The sequence below is a fragment of the Theropithecus gelada genome, chromosome 11 (assembly GCF_003255815.1).
Source record: "Theropithecus gelada isolate Dixy chromosome 11, Tgel_1.0, whole genome shotgun sequence".
NCBI lineage: Eukaryota > Metazoa > Chordata > Mammalia > Primates > Cercopithecidae > Theropithecus > Theropithecus gelada.
This window is the reverse complement of record NC_037679.1, coordinates 128,432,238-128,457,748: the sequence shown is the minus strand read 5'-3', so window position 1 is coordinate 128,457,748 and position 25,511 is coordinate 128,432,238. Positions and strand designations below refer to the sequence as shown.

At 35.2% G+C, this 25,511-nt stretch overlaps 1 protein-coding gene across 2 annotated transcripts in view; it reads left to right on the top strand.

Moving 5' to 3' along the window:
* Positions 1-25,511, top strand: part of CPNE8 (copine 8) — a 230,607-nt gene that overhangs the window by 133,179 nt on the left and 71,917 nt on the right. For both annotated transcript variants that reach the window (XM_025403626.1, XM_025403627.1), the window contains 3 exons: positions 17,260-17,335; positions 23,697-23,750; positions 24,782-24,843. In XM_025403626.1, the coding sequence (XP_025259411.1) occupies positions 17,260-17,335; positions 23,697-23,750; positions 24,782-24,843 (192 nt within the window). The remainder of the gene's footprint in view (positions 1-17,259; positions 17,336-23,696; positions 23,751-24,781; positions 24,844-25,511) is intronic.

Here is a 25,511-nt window from a genome sequence, read left to right as displayed (position 1 = left end):
GAATGAATTAATTTCCTGAAGTTAATTATGTAATTATTTATACTTTTATGACGTGAAAAGATGGAATAAACACAGATGTTTATGAAAAGAGTATAAATATTTGTTACCAGGCTAAATTTATTTTGCAACAGTATCACAATTTATACAACAAAATACTGAAGATGAATTTTTAAAAAGTAAACAGATACTGAAAGAAAAGAATAGTAAAGAGAGCAGCATAGCAGTAGAAAAAAGTTTTTACAATGCAGCCTGGTGAAAAAGAAAATAAATCAGAACTAACGATAGCTTGAATAATAGAAATGGTACAAAGTGATGAAAGGGACTATTGTGAATTAGACAAAATACTCTAGGAAGCTCTGGAATGAGGACAAGTGGGTGGACCTGAGGTTTTATAAATGTCTGTCAAAAAGTCTGATTTATAAATCCAACTTTCCAAAATAAATAATTTTTTATCTCCAGTGCCACTATTGCTGAATTAGGGTTAACTCTATCACTGAAAATGAACTCAATTTATCTGAAAGTCCTAGTTTTTAATTTGGCTTGTAGGCATAATGTAGTATCAAAATTCCTAGCTTTCTAACTCAACATCCCACAGCAACTCAAACTGAGAATTGCTATATAAAGTCCACAAATTTAAATATATAAAACTTTATAGGTAAAAATATCATATAACAAAAAGTTAAAGGATGATTAGAAAATAAATTGCAACATATATAGTAAAATAAGATTTCTTTAATTTGTAAAGAGCTCTAGTACAATAAGAAGATGCCCATACCTAATTACAAAGAGGCAAAGACTTTGACAATTTTTTTTAAAAAGGTGAATAAATATTTTAAAAATGAAATGTACTAGTGTATTAGTCCATTTTCATGCTGCTGATAAAGACATACCTGAGAATTTACTCTGGTGGTCTGTTTTCATGCTGCTGATAAAGACATACCCAAGACTGGGCAATTTACAAAAGAAAGAGGCTTAACTGGACATATAGTTGCAAGTGGCTGGGGAAGCCACACAATCAACGCAGAAGGCAAGGAGGAACAAGTCACATCATACATGGATAACAGCAGACAAAGCGATAACTTGTGCAGGGAGACTCCCATTTTTCAAAACCATCAGATCTCATAAGACTTATTTACTATCAGGAGAACAGCATGGGAAAGACCTGCCCACCAGGTCCCTCCCACAACACGTGGGAATTCAAGATGAGATTTGGGTGGGGACACAGCCAAACCATATCATCCTGCCCCTGGCCCCTCCCAAATCTCATATCCTCACATTTCAAAACCAATCTTGCCCTCCCAATGGTCCCCCAAAGTCTTCACTCATTTCAGCATTAACTCAAAAGTCCACAGCCCAAAGGCTCATCTGAGACAAGGCAAGTCCTTTCTGCCAATGAGCCTATAAAATCAAAAGCAAGTTAGTTACTTCCTAGATACAGTTGGGGTATAGGCATTGGATGAATGCAGCTATTCCAAAAGGGAGACATTGACTAAAACAAAGGGGCTACAGGCCCCATGCAAGTCAAAATCCAGCAAGGGAGTCAAATCTTAAAACTCCAAAATGATCTTCTTTGACTCTATGTCTCACAGCCAGGTCACGCTAATGTAAGAGGTGGGATCCCAGGTCTTGGGCAGCTCCACCCCTGTGGCTTTGCAGGGTACAGCCCCCTTCCTGGCTGCTTTCACGGGCTGGTATTGAGGGTCTGTGGCTTTTCCAGGTGCAAGATGCAAGCTCTCAGCAGATCTATCATTCTGGGATCTGGAGGACCATGGCCCTCTTCTCACAGCTCCACTAGGTGGTGCCCCAGTAGGGACTCTATATGGGGGCTCCGACCTCACATTTTCCCTCTGCACTGTCCTAGCAGAGGTTCTCCATGAGGGCCCCACCCCTGCAGCAAACTTCTTCCTGGGCATCCAGGGGTTTCCATACATCTTTTCAAATCTAAGCAGAGGTTCCCAAACCTCAATTCTTGACTTCTGTGCACCTGCAGGCTCAACACCATGTGGAAGCTGCCAAGGCTTCAGGCTTCCACTCTCTGAAGCAATAAGTCAAGTTGCACTTGACCCCTTTTAGTCCAAGCTGAAGTGGCTGGGATGCAGAGCACCAAGTCTCTAGACTGCACAGAGCATCACAGCGACCCTGGGCCCAACCCAGGAAACCATTTTCTCCTAGGCCTCTGGGCCTGTGATGGGAGTGGCTGACATGAAGACCTCTGATATGCCCTGGAAACATTTTCCCCATTGTCTTGAGGATTAACATTTGGCTCCTCCTTCCTTATGCAAATTTCTGCAGCCTGCTTGAATTTCTCCTTAGAAAATAAGATTTTCATTTCTATTACATTGTCAGGCTGCAAATTTCATGAACTTTTATGCTCTGCTTCCCTTATAAAACTGAATGCCTTTAATGGCACCCACATCACCTCTTGAATGCTTTGCTGCTTAGAAATTTCCTCTCCCAGATACCCTAAATCACCTCTCAAGTTCAAAGTTCCACAAATTGTTAGAGCAGGGACAAAATGCTGCCAGTCTCTTTGCTAAAACGTAACAAGAGTCACCTTTATTCCAGTTCCCAATAAGTTTGCAATCCTTAGCGTGGACCTTACTGTCCATATCGCTATCAGGTTTTGGTGAAAGCCATTCAACAAGACTCTACGAAGTTCCAAACTTTCCCACATTTTCCTGTCTTCTTCTGAGCCCTCCAAGCTGTTCCAGCCTCTGCCTGTCACCCAGTTCCAAAGTCGCTTCTGTATTTTTGGGTATCTTTTCAGCAACACCTCACTACTGGAACCAACTTACTGTATTAGCCTGTTTTCAGGCTGCTGATACAGACATACCTGAAACTGGGCAATTTACAAAAGAAAGAGGTTTAATTGAGCTTACAGTTCCACATGGCTGGGGAAGACTCACAATCATGGCAGAAGGCAAGGAGGAGCAAGTCAAGTCTCACATGGATGGCAGCAGGCAAAGAGGTAACTTGTGCAGGGAGACTCCCATTTTTCAAAACCATCAGATCTTGTGACACTTATTCATTATCACAAGAACAACATGAGAAAGACCCACTCCCATGATTTAATTACCTCCCACAGGGTTCCTCCCAGAACATGTGGGAATTATAGGAGCTACAAGATGAGATTTGGGTGGGGACACAGAGCTCAAACCATGTCAACTAGTAATCAACAACAACAAAAAAAGAATTTAAAACATATAACTTAATATATAACAAATAATATTTAAACTAATGTAAACTATTTAAACTAAATAACTTTTTAAATGAAATGAGCAAATATTTTAATATATATTACCCAGTGCTGTTTAGGGTGAACTGAGATAGGTGTTTTTATATTTTTAAGGTATTATAAATGGGTACAAATTTTCTAGAACTTATTTAGTTACCTGTATTAATATCCTTAAAAATACTGTTATGACTTTTATCTAGTAATTTTATTTCCAAGAATGTATTCTAAGGTAATATCAGAAACCTGAAAAAGGCTTGTGGTAAAAATGTTCAACTCAGTTATTTATGATAGAACAACACTGATGTCCAAATTAAATTGTGGTACTTCTATCAAAAAGAATATTATGTATCTATTAATAGTATTGCGTCTGGGTGCAGTCGCTCATGCCTGTAATCCCAGCACTTTGGGAGGCCACGGCAGGCAGATCACTTGAGGTCAGAAATCGGAGACCAGCCCGACCAACATGGCAAAACCCCATCTCTACTAAAAATACAAAAATTAGCTGGGCGTGGTGGCTCATGCCTGTAATCCCAGCTACTCAGGAGGCTGAGGCAGGAGAATCGCTTAAGCCCAGGAAGTGGAGGTTTAAGTGAGTGGAGATCGCGCCATTGCACTCCAGCCTGGGCGACAGAGTGAGACTGTCTCAAAAAATAAATAAATAAACAAATAAATAAATAATTACAACAGTATTACTTTCTAGGAATGCTTACTTATTTGGGAGAATGCTTTTTTTTAATAAAATGAAAAGTGAAAATTACAGAGTATACTAGTACTGTCTAATAGAAATGTAAATTACATCTATTCTAGTAGCCATATTAAAAATGTAAATAGAACCAGTTAAAATTAATTTTAATAATATATCTTAAATTGATATCAGAAGTATTAAACATTATTAATATCTAAATTATTGAGATATTTTTCTTTTTTATGTACTATCTTTGAAATACAGTGTATGTTGTACATACTTACAGGAACACTCAATTCATACTAGCCACATTTCAAGGACTCAGTGAGTGCAAGTGGCTAATGTCTACTAGATTGAACAGTGCAGCTTTATACAGTGTATCTGGAATATTTTCTTAAAATATATACATGGAAAAGATATATTGACCATCAGAAAGATTATCCCTGGATGGTGGGATGAAATACACTTTTTACCCCTTTTTTTATGCAGTTCTGTATCCTCGACATTTTTTCCCAGGAGCTTTAAAAATATATTCAGAAAAGAAGGTTTTAACCAACTGTCTAGAAATGTCCACATTATAAATAAGACAACTTGTCATACCAATTCTCCATTCCTATAGGTGGCTAAATAACTTAAATTCATAATCCACTTCATACTCCTTTACTTGTGGTATTGAGACACAGATAAGTACGTAAGCAAGCAGAGACTTCACCTTGGTGTGAGAGAGACACAAAATGGAGAATAAGCAGTAACACTACAAAGGATTCTATGTAGAAAATCTTTGGCAATAGCTACGAATATTGGTGATAGTAGTTTGATTAAACTGTTCGTAGAGCATATAGTGTTTTATTACTGAATCAGGATCTGCTTTTCTTTAAAAATAAATTCAGAAAATCTGGTTGCTTCTGAAAAGTGTGGGAAGATCAGATGAGAGTAATTCTATATGCCAATAATAGAGGCTTGGATTTTAGTGTGCCTGATCTGAGGTGGCCTGCAGATCACTCATTTGTCCCACGTTTCTTATTTCTCTTCATAAAAACCACATCTTACATTTTTTTCTCATTCATTCGATTAAGATATATTACATTTCAATCTTACTAGTTCAGGAGACCAAAACCATCTAAGTCATATGCAAATTCAATCACTTTTTTGATTCTAGTTCCTGTTTTAAAGTTGAGCAGTAACAAAGAGGAAACTTTTAATTGTACCTTATTCTCTGTAAAAATTAAGATAATACCTGCTTTACAGCTGATGATTTTGATTCAAGTTCCTGTTAGCATCTCCAAGGTGTGTTAGTTTTTGTCCTTAAACCGAAAATATTTCTGTTCCTGTTACATTCGAGACATTTATGAATGATTTCTTATAAAGATGCTTTTAGCAAAGAACAGTCTTCTAATGAAAGAAAGCAGAGTTCTCAATATCATGTTGAGAAACTGACCCTTGTGTCAAAATGATATTTAGTCGTTCAACTCTGAAGCACCTCAGCATTGTTTGTTATTGTCAATTTTGTTATCATCTTATGTTGTCTAACTATCTTACAATTTGTAGCTTAAGAAAAAATTAGTATGGAAAAATAGTTTGTTTATATTGTAACATGCATGAGAAATATACTAAGGTTTCCAAAGAAAAAACGTGAAAGCCTGACTTCTTTCCCCCATTCATGGTAATCCTTTTGACCACCAAGTTACTGCATAAAATACTTCATTGATTAGCATGTTTGTGACTTTAGGTAATCTTACCACCTACATCTTAAAATATTTTTGATCTGTGTTCAAAAGGTTTTTTTTTTTTTGTATTAAAGAATATTTTGAATATCTCTGTGATGACATTGTCATCTCCATCCTATGACATAGAATATCTTGACCTCTTTCTGTAATCAAGAACAAAATATATTGAAATTGTCCTACTGGTTGCCAGAAATACATATTGGCATATGGGCCACTTAATACATATTGGGCCACTTAAAGCAGTGGTTTTTACTGGAGGTATGCATAAGAATCACCTGGAGAGCTTTTATTGAAATAAATTCAAACTCCTGGGTAGCATGGTGAGACCTTGTCTCTACAAATAATTTTTTTTTAATTAGCCCAGCATGGTGGTGCACCCCTGTGGTCCTAGCTACTTGATAGCCTGAGGTGGGAGGATCACTTGAGCCCATTAGGTCCTGTGATCACACCATTGCACTCCAGCCTGGGAGACAGAGGGAGACCCTGTCTCTTAACAAACTTAGTAACCTCACTTGGTGAAACTGTTATGTTTTAACAAATGTTTTCTGAACATCTATTAAGTATGGGTCACTATACTAGTTACTGCAGGGGAATTTAAAGATGATTGCTATCCAGCCCATGGACTGAAGAAGGGTATGTTCCTGTAGAGTGTGCAATAAAATTCCAGGAACAAAATACCAGGTAGAGCATGGATGTTTCCTGAGAGAGTTATAATGTGATGCTGGATTTCAGGAAACGATAAGTTCACATCTGTGTTGAAGTATCCCAGATGTGTTCATGATAAAGTATGATATGTGATTTATCTGAAAGGAGTGTAGGACTCAAAAAAGGGCAGATATTGTGGATGAAAAGTTCTGCTTTGGCAGTGTGGTTCTGAGTAGGTTATAATGTATTAGAGGGAATTCAGGAGAAATGCAGACATAGAAAAGTAGGTCAAGATCATATGGTAGAAGGCCTGTAATGACACACTGGGGATTATGTATTGAATCCCATTGAAATTTTGGAATCTTTGAGAAACTTTTTGACTCTGAATCAGGCACATTTTGGCATGGCCAAAGGTGTGGGAAAATATCTGTAGAATGAATTGGCATCAGACAGATACAGAAGGGCAAGGACTAGTTGGACGGTTATGGAGGTCATTAGGAGAGTAATGAAAACCTATATTAGGTTGGTAGCAAAGGTAAGAGAAAGAATAACAAAACCATTGTTATGAATGCCATCTAAAGTACACTTTGAATATGCATAGAGCTCTTCCGTCTACAAAGTACTTTTTTTACATACTTTTCCATATGATCCTTGCAAAAATCCTGATAGGCATACGTAACTTATGGTCGTTCTGCTTTTGTTGATAAATGAATTGAAGTTCAGTTTCTTGCCCAAGTTTACCTATATGACGGCTTCAAAATGTGGAGCCTTCAGATTTCACATTTATGAGTTTTCATTTTTCAACATCACGTGAAGCTTGGGTAGTAGGGACAGTGTTAAAGGGATAACATCTATGGGTTTATAACAGCAACATTATTTTAATTGAAGTCTGATGTAAAACACAATTCTCAAAGTCTAAATGTAGTTGACAAGGAAATACATATAGTATTATTGATGGGAATAGGAGAGTAAGGCGTTGCTAACTTGTCAGTTTGGGGATATAGAGGTAGATATAATGGACTTAGATTCTGAATGGGTGAATTTAAAATTCTAATATTAGCCTTTCTTTAGTTCTGATGAGGAGAATACCAACTATAAACCTAACAGACAGTTATAATCCAGACAATACTGGAATTCGTGATTACCTCATGCTAGAGGAATTGAAATATTTCAGATTACACCAACCTGAATCTATTGTGCTTTCTTATGTAAGGTTTAGTTCATGCTTCCTAACAGACACAGATGTTTCCAAGACCTCTCTGTGTTTTACTCTGGTTCCCTTTATCTGAAAACTGGATATTTCTTCTGATATTCAGAAGTCCAGAATCTTTTCTTGAAAGCACAAATTCTTAACCTTTAGCACTTGATGCTGATTATAATAGATACAACCTGAGATAATTAAAACCAAATAAAAATATGTTTAGCTATTTATTCATGTTATAGTCAAATCATGCCTGGAAAAGAAAATTTTATAGTTATTTATCTGGCAGAAACAAAGAGATGTAGCATACTGTCACTGCCAATAAAAATTCAGCTTTGATAAATACTCAGATATATTTCAGTGTTGCTTTTACTTATTTGTAATTTTTTTGACTGAATGACTGACACACACTTCTCCAGTATACTGGAGATACTTTATGTATCTCCTAATGTACCCTAAATATTACTTTATGGCCTGAAGTTTGATTTTCTGCTCCCTAAATCAAGAATTTTGTCTTTGCTTTTAAAATTTAGTCTCTGGAGTTCAACTGTGACATTCTTGGTTCCAGCCTGCTTGTGCACATAGTTTTAGATACTCATACTTTTTAATTTGTATGAACGTATGAGAGAAGTAAAATAAAGGCGTCAAGTCATTCTATTTAAAATATATAGGTAATTGTATATTTCAGTGATCTAAGTAATTGCCTCAATTATCCACATCATTACAAAGGGAAGCTATACTTTTTCTGTGGCATATACAATCTTTTAAAATATTTTGGATAATTTTTGCATTATAGATTTAACCAGAAAATATAGTCTACAGTAAGATTTATGCTACTAAAAATTAGAGCATTTTAATATAAAGCAAACACCACATAAAATCTTTGGTATTTCACCGACTTTGACATCGTCAAAGAAATTTAAGAGACTAACCCATTCTCTTCTACTTTATTAAATGTATTTCATGTGCATATTTAATGGTTGTAATATCATTATTTGGCATTAAAATTCAGGAAGAGGAAATACTCAGTAAATGCTTTCTGACTAATAAATAAGGTCATAAAAGGATTTACTCTTTTTGGTATCATAATTCTATGATTAATATTTATTATATAAATGTTCTTTAAGAATATCAAATTAATGTGAGGTTTCAAATTTTCAGTTAAATTGTGTATTTAGTTAAGTACAAATGAAATAGTATTGTATATACTATGCTATGGAGTGTTTTAGAATTATTTAGACAACTTTTTCCTTCAGAAACCAAATTTTCTAAATTTCTATATTGATGCACACATGAAATAAAATATTATAAACATGAAAAAATGTTTATGGATCATGCTACTTATATTGCTGGTTTTTCTTGTATTATACTATGATTACAACTCTAGGATAGACATGCAAACTTGTTAACTTACAATTTTTGAGTTTACATTGTATTGTATGTAGAACAAAATAAACATAGCAAACAAGAAAAGAAATTTCTGATGTGGAAGAATCAGAACCAAAGGAAGAATGCTTCCTATGGTTTATGTTTTAAAATGAATTCACAGTGGGATTTTTGTTTAAATCTATAGAAAAATATCCTTCTATTTAAGTCTTCACACATTGACAGTGCCTCTTTTAAGTCATTATCATCTAAACATATCTCTAGTGTTATGTTTCCTAAAAGTATAGAATAAGATATTACATATGTAGAAAGAGTCTACCATATTGTAGAGTCTCCCTTATCTTATCATATCTACTTTAGAGCACAAACTCATTCTGAATATATCATAGTAGAGACTAAACGAATCAAGCCATTGGAATACATGTGTTAAAATGTAAATTTTAATCTCTAAAATTAATTTCAGCATATATTGAGATTAGGGCTACATTTTTATTTTCTAAGATAATACTTTTCTTCAAAGAAACCAAAATAAAATTTTGGTATTCCCTAATTAATTATATCAACTTTAAAAAAGTGAATAGGAAAATGCATTTTATGGTTTTGAGGGGGTGAAAAAATGTATTACAAAGCCTACTAAGTGACCCAAAGTCAGTAGAACCCAAAGGTAGAACCAACATGCAGACATTATTTTTGCAGGATGGCAAGGACATTTCTTTCATTTTCATAGAATATTCAAAGATTTTTATAATGTGTTTTAGGAACAACTTACCTGCTATGCATATTTAAAAGAAGAGTTTCCACACACAGATATTATACCATCCAAGCAGCAGCTCACACAGCTTTTTAAATTCTTAGATTTAATATCTCTGGGGAGCTCAGTAATTCTGAAACTTTACTTCATAGTTTTCGGGAGCCTCACTTGGTTAAAAAAGTATATAACGTGTGCAGACTTCTAACAAAAAGTCTTTTTTGAGGTGAACTATACTATTTCCATATTCTAATGCTTTGAGAATATTTATATTGTTAAAACCATTTTCAGAAAGTAATACTCTTCAAAAACCATATAAGGAATTATTGAAGCCTCACAAAATCTAGGAAGTTTGTTTCAGCACTTTGGGAGGCCGAGGTGGGTGGATCACGAGGTCAGGAGATCGAGACCATCCTGGCTAACACGGTGAAACCCCATCTCCACTAAAAATACAAAAAAAAAAAAAAAACATTTAGCTGGGCGTGATGGTGGGCGCCTGTAGTCCCAGCTACTCGGGAGGCTGAGGCAGGAGAATGGCGTGAACCCGGGCGGCGGAGCTTGCAGTGAGCCAAGATCGCGCCACTGCACTCCAGCCTGGGTGACAAAGCGAGACTCCGTCTCAAAAAAAAAAAAAATTTTTTTTAAGAAAGTAGTTTTAGGCTGGGCGTGGCAGCTCATGCCTGTAATCCAAGCACTTTAGGAAGCCAAGGCGGGTAATCTCTTGAGCCCAGGAATTTGACACCATCCTGGTCAACATGGCAAAACCCCGTCTCTACAAAAAGACAATTAGCTGGGTGTGGTGGTATGCACTGTGGTTCCAGATAGTTGGGAGGCTAACGTGGGAGGATCCCTTGAATTGGAGAGTTGGAGGCTGCACTGAACCAAGATCACCCCACTGCACTCCAGTGTGGGCAACAGTGAGACTCTGTCTCAAACAAAAAAAAAAAAAATTTAATTAATTTTGAGAGGTGAAAAGAGTAATGATGTAAGAATCCAAAGAGAACTTTATAAATACCGAATGGTAATAAGTAGTTATTACTTTTACGTTAATATTAAAATATGTACACAATCCCCCACTGGCTGAAAATTCTTTCAAATCAGAAAGGTCTGAGTTGCCAAATAAAATCTATGTCAAGGATTACAGTACACTGTCACCTCTAAATTCAAAATTTCACTGAAGTGGTGGGATGATCTTTTAAAATTTCATAATGTACCTTTTTTGACTAAGAAGCCCTTGTCTACACAGCACAAAATAAAATTTGTGAGTTACTTGATTTATCTGAGGCAAATATTCTAGGCAAATTTGATGGGAGCTGGGATAAGTGCTTTTGGGACTTGAATTATCTAAATTGTCTCTACGTATTGATTGACTGAAAACGACAAAAGCAACAATTTACACAACTTTGTACTGGGTAGACGTATATTTTTGGGATTTGTAAGACTATTAAATCTAAAACCCTGACATTATCAAAGGATGTTTTCCAACATGCATTTCCCCCGCATAGGTTTGAAAGAATTTCAATAGTAAATTTACTTTAATCTCCTCCTCTTTGTGACTTACCCTTTGCAGTTGATCCTTGTTGCCCTTTTTGGAGTCCCTCAGTCTGTCAGGAAGATAATGAACACTATGTAGACTGGTGGCCAGAGAAAGCATGGAAACTGGTAGCCGGCTCCACAAGCAAGAATGGCGGGGGAGCTAGAACACTTGCGATGCCTTTTGGCAACTCTGGTACAACTCTGGGAAGTGGTGTCCCGAAATACAGAGAGGAGAGGATACTCCAGAGGCAAAGAAGGGACTGTTTGCCATTGAAAAGACCCTACCCTTGGGTAGCAGTGGAGTCTAGAGTGCAACTTGCCAACTTTTGCTACTTCAGGCTGGGGGTTTTGTGTTGTATACGTGTGTTCAGGAGAGAGAAAGAGAATGAGTATGTGTTAGTCCTGGCAGATTTTTTTTTTTCTTTGTGCTTTCTTATCAAGATACGAACTTTGGTTCAAAACGTTATGGACTTCCCTGTTCCAGGCTTAATCTCTGTGAAAACGTGAGAGAAATTGAGATGAAATTATTATCTTTAAATGACGTATGGTGGTAGTGATGGCTGACAGAGAAAAAACATTTTTTGAACTACTGTGCTATATAGTTAAAGTAAAATTTTTTGAACTGCAAATTTAATTTGTCTTGTCTACTTATGACTGAAGTATATGTGTATATTATTTGTTCTTTTTTTTTTTTTTTTTTTTTTTGAGACGGAGTCTTGCTCTGTCGCCCAGGCTGGAGTGCAGTGGCGCCATCTCGGCTCACTGCAAGCTCCGCCTCCCGGGTTCACGCCATTCTCCTGCCTCAGCCTCCCGAGTAGCTGGGACTACAGGCGCCCACCACCTCGCCCGGCTAGTTTTTTGTATTTTTAGTAGAGACGGGGTTTCACCGTGTTAGCCAGGATGGTCTCGATCTCCTGACCTCGTGATCCGCCCGTCTCGGCTTCCCAAAGTGCTGGGATTACAGGCTTGAGCCACCACGCCCGGCCGTATATTTTATATTTGTTCTTGAATAAAGTATCTGTTACTAGTATGTGGGAAAGTAAGTGATCACCTTTAATTGCATTTATTTAGCCGTAGACCAATGACATAAAAAGAAAAAGATACAAGAATACAGATTTAGTAGCACAGTTTTTTTTTAACTTCAGTCTTTGTTCAGCATTGAATATGTCATCATTTTATAATAATGCTGCTTTTTTGTTTTGCTTATAATAATAATTATTGTTACTATTATTAATTACCGTTACTCTGAAAAAATTACAACTTGCTTATAGTTTAAACTTTTGAAACAGGATACTGAGTGACACAGACTTCCTTTTCTAGAGATTAACGTTCAAGCTAAAAACTGAATTCAATCACATACAAAGTATGTGAGCGACATAAATATTTTAAAATCCATGAAACTGGACAAGATTTTAACCTTAGACATGATCACAGTAAAGTTTCTAATTAATATAATTCTAGATAAGTATCCAAGGTCATAACTGGATAAAGAAACTCCATTCTACTTTTTAATGGATTAAGTTACATTTGTGAAACATTGCTAGGTAAAAGTTATTTCCTGTTAAGAATTTTTTGTCTTAACTATTGTATGCTTTCTATTTGTGTAGGCAAATTTTAATTTGAATGGGGAGCTTTTCTTTGACAATATTCTAGTGCATTCAGCTTGTTAGAAGCAATAGAAACAGAATGAAAGGTATTTATATTTTAAAAGTATACTTTATGTGGAGTTAAAATTTAAATTATGTCTAATAGATACCCATGCAACTTAAATGACCTACCGTTATGAATATACTTAAAAATATGTATATATCCTGTTTTTTAAAAAAATAATTTGGCATAACTAAATAGGCATACAATTTTGGCTTTAAATGTGATAAATTATTATATATAACATATCCTTAACTATGGCATATAGCACTTGCTTTACCAATGTAAACCACAATAAAAATATTATCTTCACCTTAGAAAATGTGATTTGTTCTAGTCTTCTTGTATCTTTGTATAGATATAATCAAGAGGTGAAAATAAAATTAATAAAATACTCAATAATCATAATAGATGAAATAGTAACATACTGAAATTTAGGATTATATAAATGTACCATTTTATACATACACACACACACACACACACACACACACACCCAGCAGGACAATAGAACTTACTATATATACGTATAAAAAGACATTTATATGTTTTAAAAATTCTGTCAATATTTGAAATGGACTAATGAGCAGGTGTGGATAAGACTGATAATATTAGCCTAGTTCTCCTGCTGAACTCTTAATTTATGAGAGTGGTTTTATCTATCTATTTCCGTCTTGGAGGCCCAGAGTACTATTGAAATCTACGTAGAGAGCAAAGGAAATATAAACCTCTTGAAATGATTTAAAATATCAGCAAAGCTGGAGATAAATCATCACTTCTACGTTGAATACATTGATATACATCTTATATATAATGATTTATACTATTAATAGTAAAAACATGAACCAGGACTTTATGAATAAAAAATTATTTTTGCTCAAAATATGCTTATAGTTTGTGTTTACTGGGGCAATTAATTAAAAATCATGCTAGTTCTGCAGATTTAGACATAAATCAGCTCATAATCTAGGAATGCTGAAAGATCATGTTTCTTACCTTTTTAAGAAACTAGATTATCAGGATTTGAAGAAGTTAAAAGGAAAAAAAAGGCTTGATTTTGTTGATGTTTTAACTATTTACTTTAAGAATCAGTGAAGGTTGTTGATGTTATCATGTAAGAAATCATTCTTAGATGCTGAAAAGTTTGTCAAACACTATGCCTACAACAAAAGCAAAGAAAACAAAATCAGGGAGAGCTAATATGTTGTTATCTGGACCTATGAAGATGGCTTTTTGTGGTGATAGTAAGAAAGCACAAGTCTCATGGTGCATTTTACTTGTAATCATGGAATTAAAGGCTTGGTTCCAGTCACCTCTGAAAAACTCTGCTGCCCTCTGCCCACAAATACAGGTTGAAACAGTAAAAATGTCTGCAACCCATGCATTTAATTAGGATCATCGTAACTACATTTCAGTCAAAGGGGTATTTTATTTTCGTGACTGCTCCATTTTCAAACTCACTATTTTCAAAAATCTTGTATGTGTTCCAGTACTTGAACAGAATTGCAAGACAGGGAAACATGGGAAATCACTGCTCTGAAGTATAAATGAGAGACAAAAACTAAGGGTGATGTTCCCATGAGAAAGATCATGCCAATTTTGTTCCAAAATCCCTTTAGCATCCAAATTAGAGAAGTTGTCTTTCATATACAATTTGTGTACAAATCCTCATTTGAGATATCCTTTGATACATACCTGAAACATGTCACACTGTGATGTACTCCAAAGGGGAGACATGCCTTGTGAATTAAGCATACCTGCGTGAGAACAGCACAAGCCACATGTGTGTGTAACTCCAAAATATTATGATACAACACTCATCTGTTCATAATCCTATTACTTCTTTACAAATTAATTTGATTAAAACTTTATTGAAAAAATGTGTGTCTGAAGTTATTGTCTTCATAATTAGATTGTATTCTAAAAGTGACTTTTTGATAAGTTAAATACCTTTCATAGAAAGAATCAAATGAATTCTCTGGGTTGATGTTTGAAATAGAAAGTAGGCATTACCTCCAATTTTGAGGTGAAGACTTAAGGACCCAGAGGTTGACTGACTAACTCAATACAACATGGTGGTAGAGAAAGGGATGAGATGGATTAGGTATGTATTTGCCATTGATCCATATTATATGCAAAACTAGATAAATGTCAGGAAAATAAGCATTATCTATTGAAGAGTGGCCTTCAGGAAAATCTTCAGATGTGCCAAAAAAGGCAATGTTCTCTTTTTTTCATACCTTTGTTGTAATTATATGGGGGCATTTTCATGGAAAATCATAGTTGTCTGCATTACTCTCAGAGTTGTTTTAAGGAGATAGAGAAGGTTAATATGTTTAATATGATTGGCACTTGTGCCATTCTTTTGGGCTGAATATAATTGATGTGAGGCAAATTTGTTAATATCACTGGCAAGGTAAAATCACGGCGTGACTGTGCTATTGCCCTAAGTGTGTTTGCAAAACTCAGCTGCACCCATTGTGTAGCAGGTACGGAGGGGGATGCTGGGAATCCTGAGATGAAGTTAATACCTTTCTTGCCTTCAAAACATAGGTGAAGAGAGGAAGCACATGAATAGATGGGTTTAATACAATATAGGAACTGTGATGAGAGATACTGGTTGTTTGCTTGTTTTATGTTTTTTTTTTTTTTTTTTTTTTTTTTTTTTTTTTTTTTTTTTTTTTTTGAGACGGAGTCTCGCTCTGTAGCCCAGGCTGGAGTGCAGTGGCCGGATCTCAGCTCACTGCAAGCTCCGCCTCCCGGGTTCATGCCATTCTCCGGCCTCAGCCTCCCGAGTAGCTGGGACTACAGGCGCCCGCCATCTCGCCCGGCTATTTTTTGTATTTCTTAGTAGAGACGGGGTTTCACTGTGTTCGCCAGGATGGTCTCGATCTCCTGACCTCGTGATCCGCCCGTCTCGGCCTCCCAAAGTGCTGGGATTACAGGCTTGAGCCACCGCACCCGGCTGTTTTATGTTTTTGAGAGCAAAAAAGAATGAAGCAGAAAAGGCTTCTTGATGGATATCATAGCTGAGCTGTACAGTAAAAGATAAGTGATATAGGGGAGTAATACCCCAAAAGTAGAGGAGGATGGATAAGTTTGTAGACTGCCCTACAGGTTTCAGGTATAAATGTGACTATGCATAATACCGTTTTCCCGCTATTTGGGAATACCGTATTCCCAAAAAATACAAGCATAGAAATGATCCTAATGAACAGATTTTATTCAACAGTTTAATCACGTTACTCAAGGACTAAGAGCCAAATTACTAGCTATAGTAGTAATCAGTTTCCTCAAAATACCTCTTTAATTCATTCCCTCAGACTTTAAATAACATATACATGTAATAAAATGTATGGAAAAATATAGAGATGTAAACAGACACCAGCCAGATAAATGGCACTGGAGTAAACTGTATTTTGTAAATGCAGTCAGAGAGCTTGGGACTTATCACATAGAATAATTATTTTAGTTGTGATTACATTAACAGGAAATAGCAAAACAGTATTATTGAATCACAAGGAAATTACTGGTTGTGATTTATTATCAAAGTATTTTTCATCATGTTTCTCTGTTTGTTATACTGCTTTAGCTCCTACAATCTGTATCTTCTTCTAACATACTACATTTCACCATTGCACTGAATGCCAGCATTTTGCACTTATTTCTCAGCAGTGTGCGTTCAACTTAGCACTGGCCATTAAATTAACTCAAAGGAGTAGGATATGAGTCTGCTCTAAACCACTGAATGTTTAGCATGTTTTTTGTAGTTGCACAGGTCAACCTCAGTTGATAAAAGCTTTTTAGTGAGAACTAATACATGTTTACTCAATCCTTACCCCTCCTCCCCTAAACTAAGAAGGCACCTGAGAACATAGTGATGATTACTTAAAGTGAAGAAATTCTGAATTAACATGTTGTTATTGATAAAATATTTATTAACTATTATTGTAGAAAAAAAGTAGAGTGACTGTTATACATGTTAATATGTTATACCTTTTTAAAATAGCATCCTATTACACTATGGCCATAGGAAAGTTTGAAGATTTTTAAATCATTATATTTAAAAAATATATATCCATAGATATGGACAATAATAAATTTATTAGTGTAGTCTCTAACTTTCATCCTAATTAATCATTTGAATAACAGGTGATTTAATGGTTTTGAGATATGAGTTATTAAAACTAGTATACCTGTTTGAAATGTTAATATTAGTGGAATAAATTGAACATTTGGATATTAATAAAATATAATTGTCCAGTATACATAATTTTGGATTAGTGAAGAATGTAGTTATGTGTGTCTTTTTAAATATTTTGTAAATTATTAAGTTATATTCATAATAATATCAAGCATTTTTTTCATAATGATTAAATCTTTCTAAAATCTTTAAAATACAATTGACAAATATATGAAAGCTTATGTACCTTTTTCCTTTAATTTTAGTCATGATTTCATTGGAGAATTTACAACAAGCTATAGGGAACTTTCTAGAGGGCAGTCACAATTCAACGTATATGAGGTAAGAGCCATTTTATTTTACCATTGTTTTTCTCTAGAATAAATAAGTCTATGCTTTGAAAGTATGGATTCTGCAAAGCGTAACTGCCAAAGGTTAACTAAGTATCAATGTATGTAAGAATCTTTGAAGTTGTTGAGCAGACATTTTTAGATTCAATAATAATACTTCTTCAAGTCACATTTAAATGTTTTTGTTTTTTAATTGTTGTGTATAAAGCATTTTACTTTAAAAAATATAGATATGAGTTTATTGTTTCTTAAGCTTCAGCCTTTATGTTTTGCCTTTTTATCAACCTCCTCTTCCATCCCTTCCTAATAAAGAAGAAGATTAGGCGTTTTAGTTGTCAGTGTGGCATTATAAAATGAGCTGTGGTCTGCATATATATCTGAGCACCTTCACTACCGTTTAGGTGGAGACTGAAGGGAATGACAAGGTAATATGCAGGCATTAAAGAAATTCAGGTTGTTAAAGCAGAGACATTGTAGTTATTTCTGCCTGAAACCACTGTGCCAGTTAATCACCAAATATATGTTGAGCATATAGTATGTTCCAGCACTGTTGTTCCTTGAGCTATGATATCTGTACATTTCCTATAACTTTAAAATTTAATATAGGTGGATACCAAAGGAGAATATCTCAGTATTTAATCAACAGTGGTAATACTTCCCTGCCAGGTTGATGCTAAAATTGGCCTCTGTTAAGTAGAGAGTGGAGAAATCTCCTTCTACCACTTTATTCCAGCCTTCATTTATTCATTCCTGAAACAATTTTATTAAGTAGTTTCTACATTTTATGTTCTATGTTTGGCGCTGGGGATACAGAGGTGAGTATAAATTTCAGTGTCTAATGGGAGAGGCAGATATAAAATATGTTTTGTATAGATTGATATGTGCTCTATATAGTAGTATACTTAGTGCTCTATGAGATTATTACAGAGGGGCCAAACTCAGCTCTCAAAAAAATTTCTTAGAGACAAAGATAAAGTAATACATTAGTCTATCTGAGTCTTCCAAGGAAATGATATTTAGGCTCTAAACAGGAAATAAGTCATGTAAGACAGCTCGTAATTATGTAAATACCTATTTTGTGTGCCTAACATCAAGGCTGAGGAAGAACACACATGCACACTAGTTCTCCTTGTACTTAGCCATCTTCTGCTGCTGGTCAGCATATAATACTCCAGCAATTAACCACTTTTAGTTTCTCTAGCTTTTATAGCATTTTCTCATCATTGGTTTCAGTCAGTCCCCAGACTCTCTTGTCCAATAAAGCTTGCTAAATGACAAGACTGGTGCCACATCTCATGAGATGACAAAGAAGCTTAATAATGTTTATGTGTTCTTAAATATCCTGTAAGGCCATGACTTCAAATATAAATGTTTTTTTGTTATACATATTTTCAAAAGAAGACATCAGTCTGAAGAAAATCTAGGAGACCATTATGAATTATGTACAAGTAATTTTAGGAGTTCAGTGGACAATCTTTGGTCCTATACGTTACAAACTTTATTATCTATACTTGTGCAAGGGATTCAGGTTTATCAAGTAACCAAAAAATTTTTCAGCCATTAGTTCTTCAAATAATTATTTCTGCCACTTTCTCTTTCTCCTCTCTCTTTTTGGTACTACCATTCTACTTACCTTGTTATGCTTAATGGTGTCGCATGGCTCTCTTGGCCTCTGTTTTTTTCTTTTTTGTTGTTTTGGTTTTTTTCCTTTTTTTTTTTTTTTTGTTTTAGAAACAAAATCTCAATTGACATATCTGCAAAATTACTGATTGAAGGGGTGGCCTGCCCCTCCACACCTATGGGCGTTTCTCATCAGGTGGAACGAGAGACTTGAGAAAAGAAATGAGGCACAGAGACAAAGTATAGAGAAAGAAAAAGTGGCCCCAGGGGACCAGCGCCCAGCATACAGAGGACCCACGCTGGCACGGGTCTCTGAGTTCCCTCAGTATTTATTGATCATTATCTTTACCATTGAAAAGAAAAAGGGGAAGTGGCAGGACAATAGGGTCATAGTAGGGAAAAGGTCAGCAGAAAGACATATGAATAAAGATCTCTGTGACATGAATAAGTTTAAGGAAAAGTGCTGTGCCTTGATGTGCATATGCAAACATCTCCATAAACACTTTCAGTGCATAAAGAGCAGCATTGCTGCTAGCATGTCCCACCTCCAGCCCTAAGGCGGTTTTCTCATGTCTCAGTAAATAGAACCTACAATCGGGTTTTACACCAAAACATTCCATTGCCCAGGGATGGGCAGGAGACAGATGCCTTTCTCTATCTCAACTGCCAAGAGGCCTTCTTTCCTCTTTTACTAATCCTCCTCAGCACAGACCCTTTATGGGTGTTGACTGGGGGACAATCAGGTCTTTCCCTTCCCAGGAGGCCATATTTCAGACTATCACATGGGGAGAAACCTTGGACAATACCTAGCTTTCCTAGGCAGAGGTCCCTGTGACCTTCCGCATTGTATGTGTCCCTGGGTACTTGAGATTAAGAGAATGGTAATGACTTTTAACAAGCATACTGCCTTCAGGCACTTGTTTAACAAAGCACACCCTGCACAGCCCAAAATCCACTAAACCTTGAGTCACCACAGCACATGTCTCTGCAAAGACGGAGTTGGGGGTAGGGTTACAGATTAACAGCATCTCAAGGCAGAAGAATTTTTCTTAGTACAGAACAAAATGGAGTCTCTTATGTCTACATCTTTCTACATAGACACAGTAACAGTCTGTTCTCTCTTTCTTTTCCCCACAACTGATTATTTATTCTGCCAGCTCAAATGTTCCGTCAAACTCTTCTGGTGAATTTTTCGTTTCAGTTGTACTTTACAAGTTGAGAATTCTTACTTGGTTCCTTTTTATATAATTTTGATCCATTTTTGATATTTTCTATTGGGTAAGGAATTGTTTCATACTTTAATCCTTTAGACTTGATTTCCTTCTTTCAATATATTTATAATAGCTGAGCTAAAGATTTTGTTTAATGAATCCCATATCTGCACGTCCCCAGGGACAATTTCTGTCAAATTCTTTCTTCTATGAATAGAAAAGTATGGGCCATACTTTCCTGTTTCTTTGCATATCTTATTTTTGTTGTTGTTGAATGCTGGAAACTTTAAATAATATAACGCAGCACATTGGGAATCAGATTCTCTACCTTCTCCAAGGTTTGTGTTTTTTGCTCTTTGTTTAGTGATTTTCATGGACTAATTGTATAAAATTATTCTTTGTTGTGTGGGCTACTGAAGTCTTTGCTTGGTTAGCTCCGTGGACAGCAGATGTTTTGACAGAGATTTGTGTACATTTGGACATTCCTTATATGCTCCAACGAGGTAAAATCCTGCCTTAGCTTTCTTTCACTTGTTGTTTGAGCAGAGATTTGTGGTTGAACGGAGAAAAGAATTCCCTAGATCTTTCCTGGGCATGTGTACACCCCTTCAAAGGGCATAGGCTTCTAGATTTCCAGCAATATACCAGAGCTTTTAAAAGCCCCCTCTAAACATCTCATTCCCTTGATCTTCCTTTTTGGTTTTTGAGTTAGCCTCTTACTTGCCCCAGATTATATCATCACCTCCAGCAGATATGCTATTGTTAAACACCTGCCACTGTCTGCTTTCAACAAATGTCCTGGAGATAGGGCATGTCCCTCTGAGCAGGCTTTGAGTTAAGTCAGATAACCACAAGCCCAAGCCCTATGAATGGAACTTTTCCAGAAAGCTTCCATATAAGTCAGTTAATGACAATTCTCTAGAAAAGACACTTTTTTTTAAAGTTTTGTTTTTAATTGACACGTTAATTATAAATGTTAATGGTGTACAGTGTGGTGTTTCAGTACATATATACATTGTGCAATGATCAAATCAGGGTAATTATCATATTCGTTACCTCAAACACTTTTTGAAGAACTTCATATCCATTCCGTCCCCTCCAGTGGCTTTTAGACTGTTGGTTTACACAGCTACTGTAGTTGCTAGGCTGACGGTTTTCAATGCTACTACATACAGAGCTGGGGAAAGTAGGTTTAGAGTAAAGCAAGTTAAAATGACATAGTGAGATTTACTCTTTTTCTTGAATGAGTGATCACTGATTGTTGCAAGCCTTTGATTAATTTCCAGATTCATGAAAAAATTTGATTTTGACAATTTTTGCTGGTGTTCTCATTGTCTTTATGGATGAGCAACTTTTCAGAGAGCCTTACTCCATCATTCTAAAGTAACTTCCCTAGTTCATTATTTAGTTTTAGAAGTGACAAATGCTACTATGTTTATATATTATATAACTTTATTATTGTTATATCAGATGTGTTATTGGCGATTGAAATGGCCCTATATGATTAAATGAAAACATCTTTATGCAATTAAATTTAATTATGTAATTTAAAACCAAGTCATAAGGTAATTTTTCTATGATAATAGTATATTATGATGTGCTGACAGCAAAAAGACTCATATGAACTGAAAGATGCTTATGAAATTCTACTAAAAAGTTACTCCTAAAATTTAGGAAAAACCTCTTCTAAACCAAAGGCATAATGCCAGATGAATGATTTTTAGGTAGAAAAATACTGAAATACAGTTTTTCAAGAAAAATGTATTGCTGAACTTTTTATTTTCAAACTTTTGATTGAATTAATTTTATTCACTGATTTCCTATATATTGTTCAGAGTGCTGTGTTCCTCAAATTATCTGGAAGAATTGAGGAATTCTTCAAACCTCGAGATTAAACATTACCTTTCTCCTCCAAACAACCTGCTCCATATTTAATAGTATAACCATTGAACCATCTGAAAAATGTGTCATCTTGCCAATGATGCTCAATATCCTTACTGTTGCATGTTTTCCTGTAGAATGTGTTCAGTTAGGGCTTTCTGAAATACACAGTAAGTAATACATGGAATGAATGAATGACCAATTTCTCCTGTAGATTTTCTACTTAAATCTGAAAAATGTACTTTATTCTGTTTTCTTAGTTTTTTTTTTTTTTTTTTTGCGAGCTGTTTTCAATGGGGCTTCCTTATTTAATGATTCATTACTTCTTGCATAGAAAATTTAAAATAAGACCCTAACTGTTGCCTTCATTTTCTCACCTTACAACTCTATCCTGTAGACCAAGGGTCCCCAACCCTCAGAATGCAGACTAGTACAGGCCTGTGGACTTTTAGGAATTGGGCCACACAGCAGGAGGTGAGCCGAAAGCAAGGGAGCATTACCACCTGAGCTTTGCCTCCTCTGTTCTCCTTATAAGAATCTAATGCCTGATGATCTGAGGTAGAGCAGTTATCATCCCGAAACCATCCTCCCCACCCCCATCCGTGGGAAAACTTTCTTCCATGAAACCAGTCCCTGGTGCCAAAAATGTTGGGGACTGCTGCTATAGACCTATTATATCATTCTCCTGTTTAAACATCAACTAAATAACATCCAAACTCCCTGGCCTAGGATTAAGGATCTCCTTAACATGGCCTCAGCTTATTTTTTCAGATTCACTTCTCATCTGGTTGTGTGGGTTCTCTGCCCCAGCCAACCTGGATCAGTTGCCTGTTTTTCTTTCTAGAATGGTGTATTTTTTTTTTTTAATTGAAGCCCTAGTTTAAATTAATAAATTATGGTTCAAATAATACTTATTCATAAACTATTTCATCTTCTTTTCCCTGTCAAATGCTTTCTCCATATTTTGGATTGAGATGATTTGAAGAAGTCTCTCTTCAGGCAATTATGTATTACATTTATCCTATTAGATTGGCAGGTCTTATTTATCGTAATATTCCCTATATTCCCTAATGTCTTATGAAGTATAGAAGTACAACCTTATTTACTCATGGATCAAATAGTCAAAAAGCCAATCTTATGTCTACAAACCAGACCTTTACCAATTATTATGTAGCATGGGTAACTGGTGGAAATTACCATCATTATAAAGAAATAGTTAAGTTAATAGATCCTTTAAATATTCACACATTGGATGATTTGCTATGTAAGTGTATTTAATTTTTAAAGTTATGTCACTTGAATATACTTTAACAACCCATCATTTTTCTATAAAGCAATAATTAGTTAGGACATTAGATGTTAAAAGCCTCTATCATATCAAGAACGTGACTATAGTTATGGGTAATCAATATGTACAGGTGAGAAGAATATTACAGACAAAACATTTTTTAAGATAGTCAGTATTAACTTTTGTAGGGAAGTTTTTGCTGAATGATCGTCCAAAGTCATGCTGAAAGCATTTGTAAATGCATACATGCATAAGAAGTGAAGGCAGCAGGTTAAACTACACATTTTTAAAACTTCAATATAAAAATTCAATATAAACCGTAACACATTTTAATTGTTTTATCTGCTTTTTAGGTGGTGAATCCCAAAAAGAAAGGAAAAAAGAAAAAATATAGTAATTCTGGAACAGTAAGTCAAATTTTATGTTATTTATTAAAGATTAAAATAAATGAATAAGCATATATGTAGATGGCATCTTTAATCCTACTGGAAGCAATTAAACTGAGCTGTGTTTCACTCAGGGTTTTAATATGAGTGAACACAATAGAAAAATCAGCTTCCCAGGGGACTGATTGTAATGAAGAATACCTTATAGAAGGTATTGACTTGGCTTCTTGCAGATAATCCTAGGGGCTGCAAGGCCTCTGAGAGACGCTGAAGTTTTGTTATGAACTCTTCGTTCAGTGGAATCCGAGTGTAATGAATCAGGCAGACATAAAAAACACAAGTGGTAGTAAGAAATACTATACTCCTTACAGGCTAAACTTAACAACTGTGACTCATTTCGTGGGATGTGTATGTGCTCATTCAAAAAAGTTGTCATTAAAATTGACAACTCTGTGGGAATGATATACTAAATCAGTACAGAAGATGCAAAGATGTATCAAAAATTATAAAAAATCAGTGTCATCCTATTTTAAGAAAAAAATACTGCAGTTTTTTTTTTTTTTCTTAAGATTAACTTTTTTGGGGAGAAGCAAAATGTAAGTTTTCTCTCAGTTTTCTTTGAAAGATCTCTATAAAGCAACACAGTTAAAATATTAGATGAGCTCATTACAAAACCATCACTGAAAACACACATTTCCTCTTGAAGGCTTTGTTCACTGATTTTGGTTTTTTGGTTTTAACCATTTTCCAACTCCTTTTCATCTTTCCTTTTATCTAAAATGGGAAGTAACACAATGTCCTTGTAGATAATTTTCATGCTGTTCTTCAACGGAAGTAAACTGGTCATAGAAAGACATTGGTTAATTTTTTTGCTCCCTTTCCTTCAGATAATTTTAAATGTAAGAACAATCAGTCCTAGCAGATGTTAATAAAAAATAATGTCTTTAGTGATTTTCAAAATGCAAAGAAATATGATTTTCTCTCTAATGGTTAGAAAAGTCTATTTGGGGTCACAAACAACTAGAAGGTAATTCTGTCTTTTTCTTTTTCAGGTAACTTTACTCTCTTTCTTAGTAGAAACAGAAGTTTCATTCCTTGACTACATTAAGGGAGGGTAAGTCATTTTCTGGAATTGTTTTGTTGCTTAGGCATTCCGTAAAATTTGTATAACAAGTGCTACCACGAGGTACCTGGCACTGAAATGATCACCTTTATTATATTTTGATGGCAAGCCTATTATAATTCTGTTTCAGATATAAAGTAAAAAATGTACATACCTAGAGCTGTTACTTTTGAGGCAAATTGTAACTTTTCTTTAACCAAGAGAAAATATTGTATGATTAATAGTTGTAAATAATGGCTATTATGTGCACTTTCATAGGATGTTTTTGTTTGCTTAACACATAGGACATTGTACATGCACTATTCATTATTTGTAATATAGGTGTAAAGCTTCAGGGCCTGATTTAAATATATATACTAGGTTAAGAATATTAAAGGAATGTGCCTTGTCATAAAATCAGAATGCAGAAATGGATGGTGTAGTCATTTATTCAGTCCTACAGCTCTCAGACAGGAATACATTTCAGGAAAAAAAATAGTTGTAACCATTTTTGAAACTTTTCAAAACCCAGACAGATCCTGTGTTGGTAATGTACTGTTAGTTCTTATACCCTCGTAAACAGGGAAGTATTTTCAGTTTTGCTTCTCATTTTAACCTATTTCTTCCTTTTCTTAACCTGACCAAGCATCCCCTGTATTAGTCTGTTCTCACACTGCTAT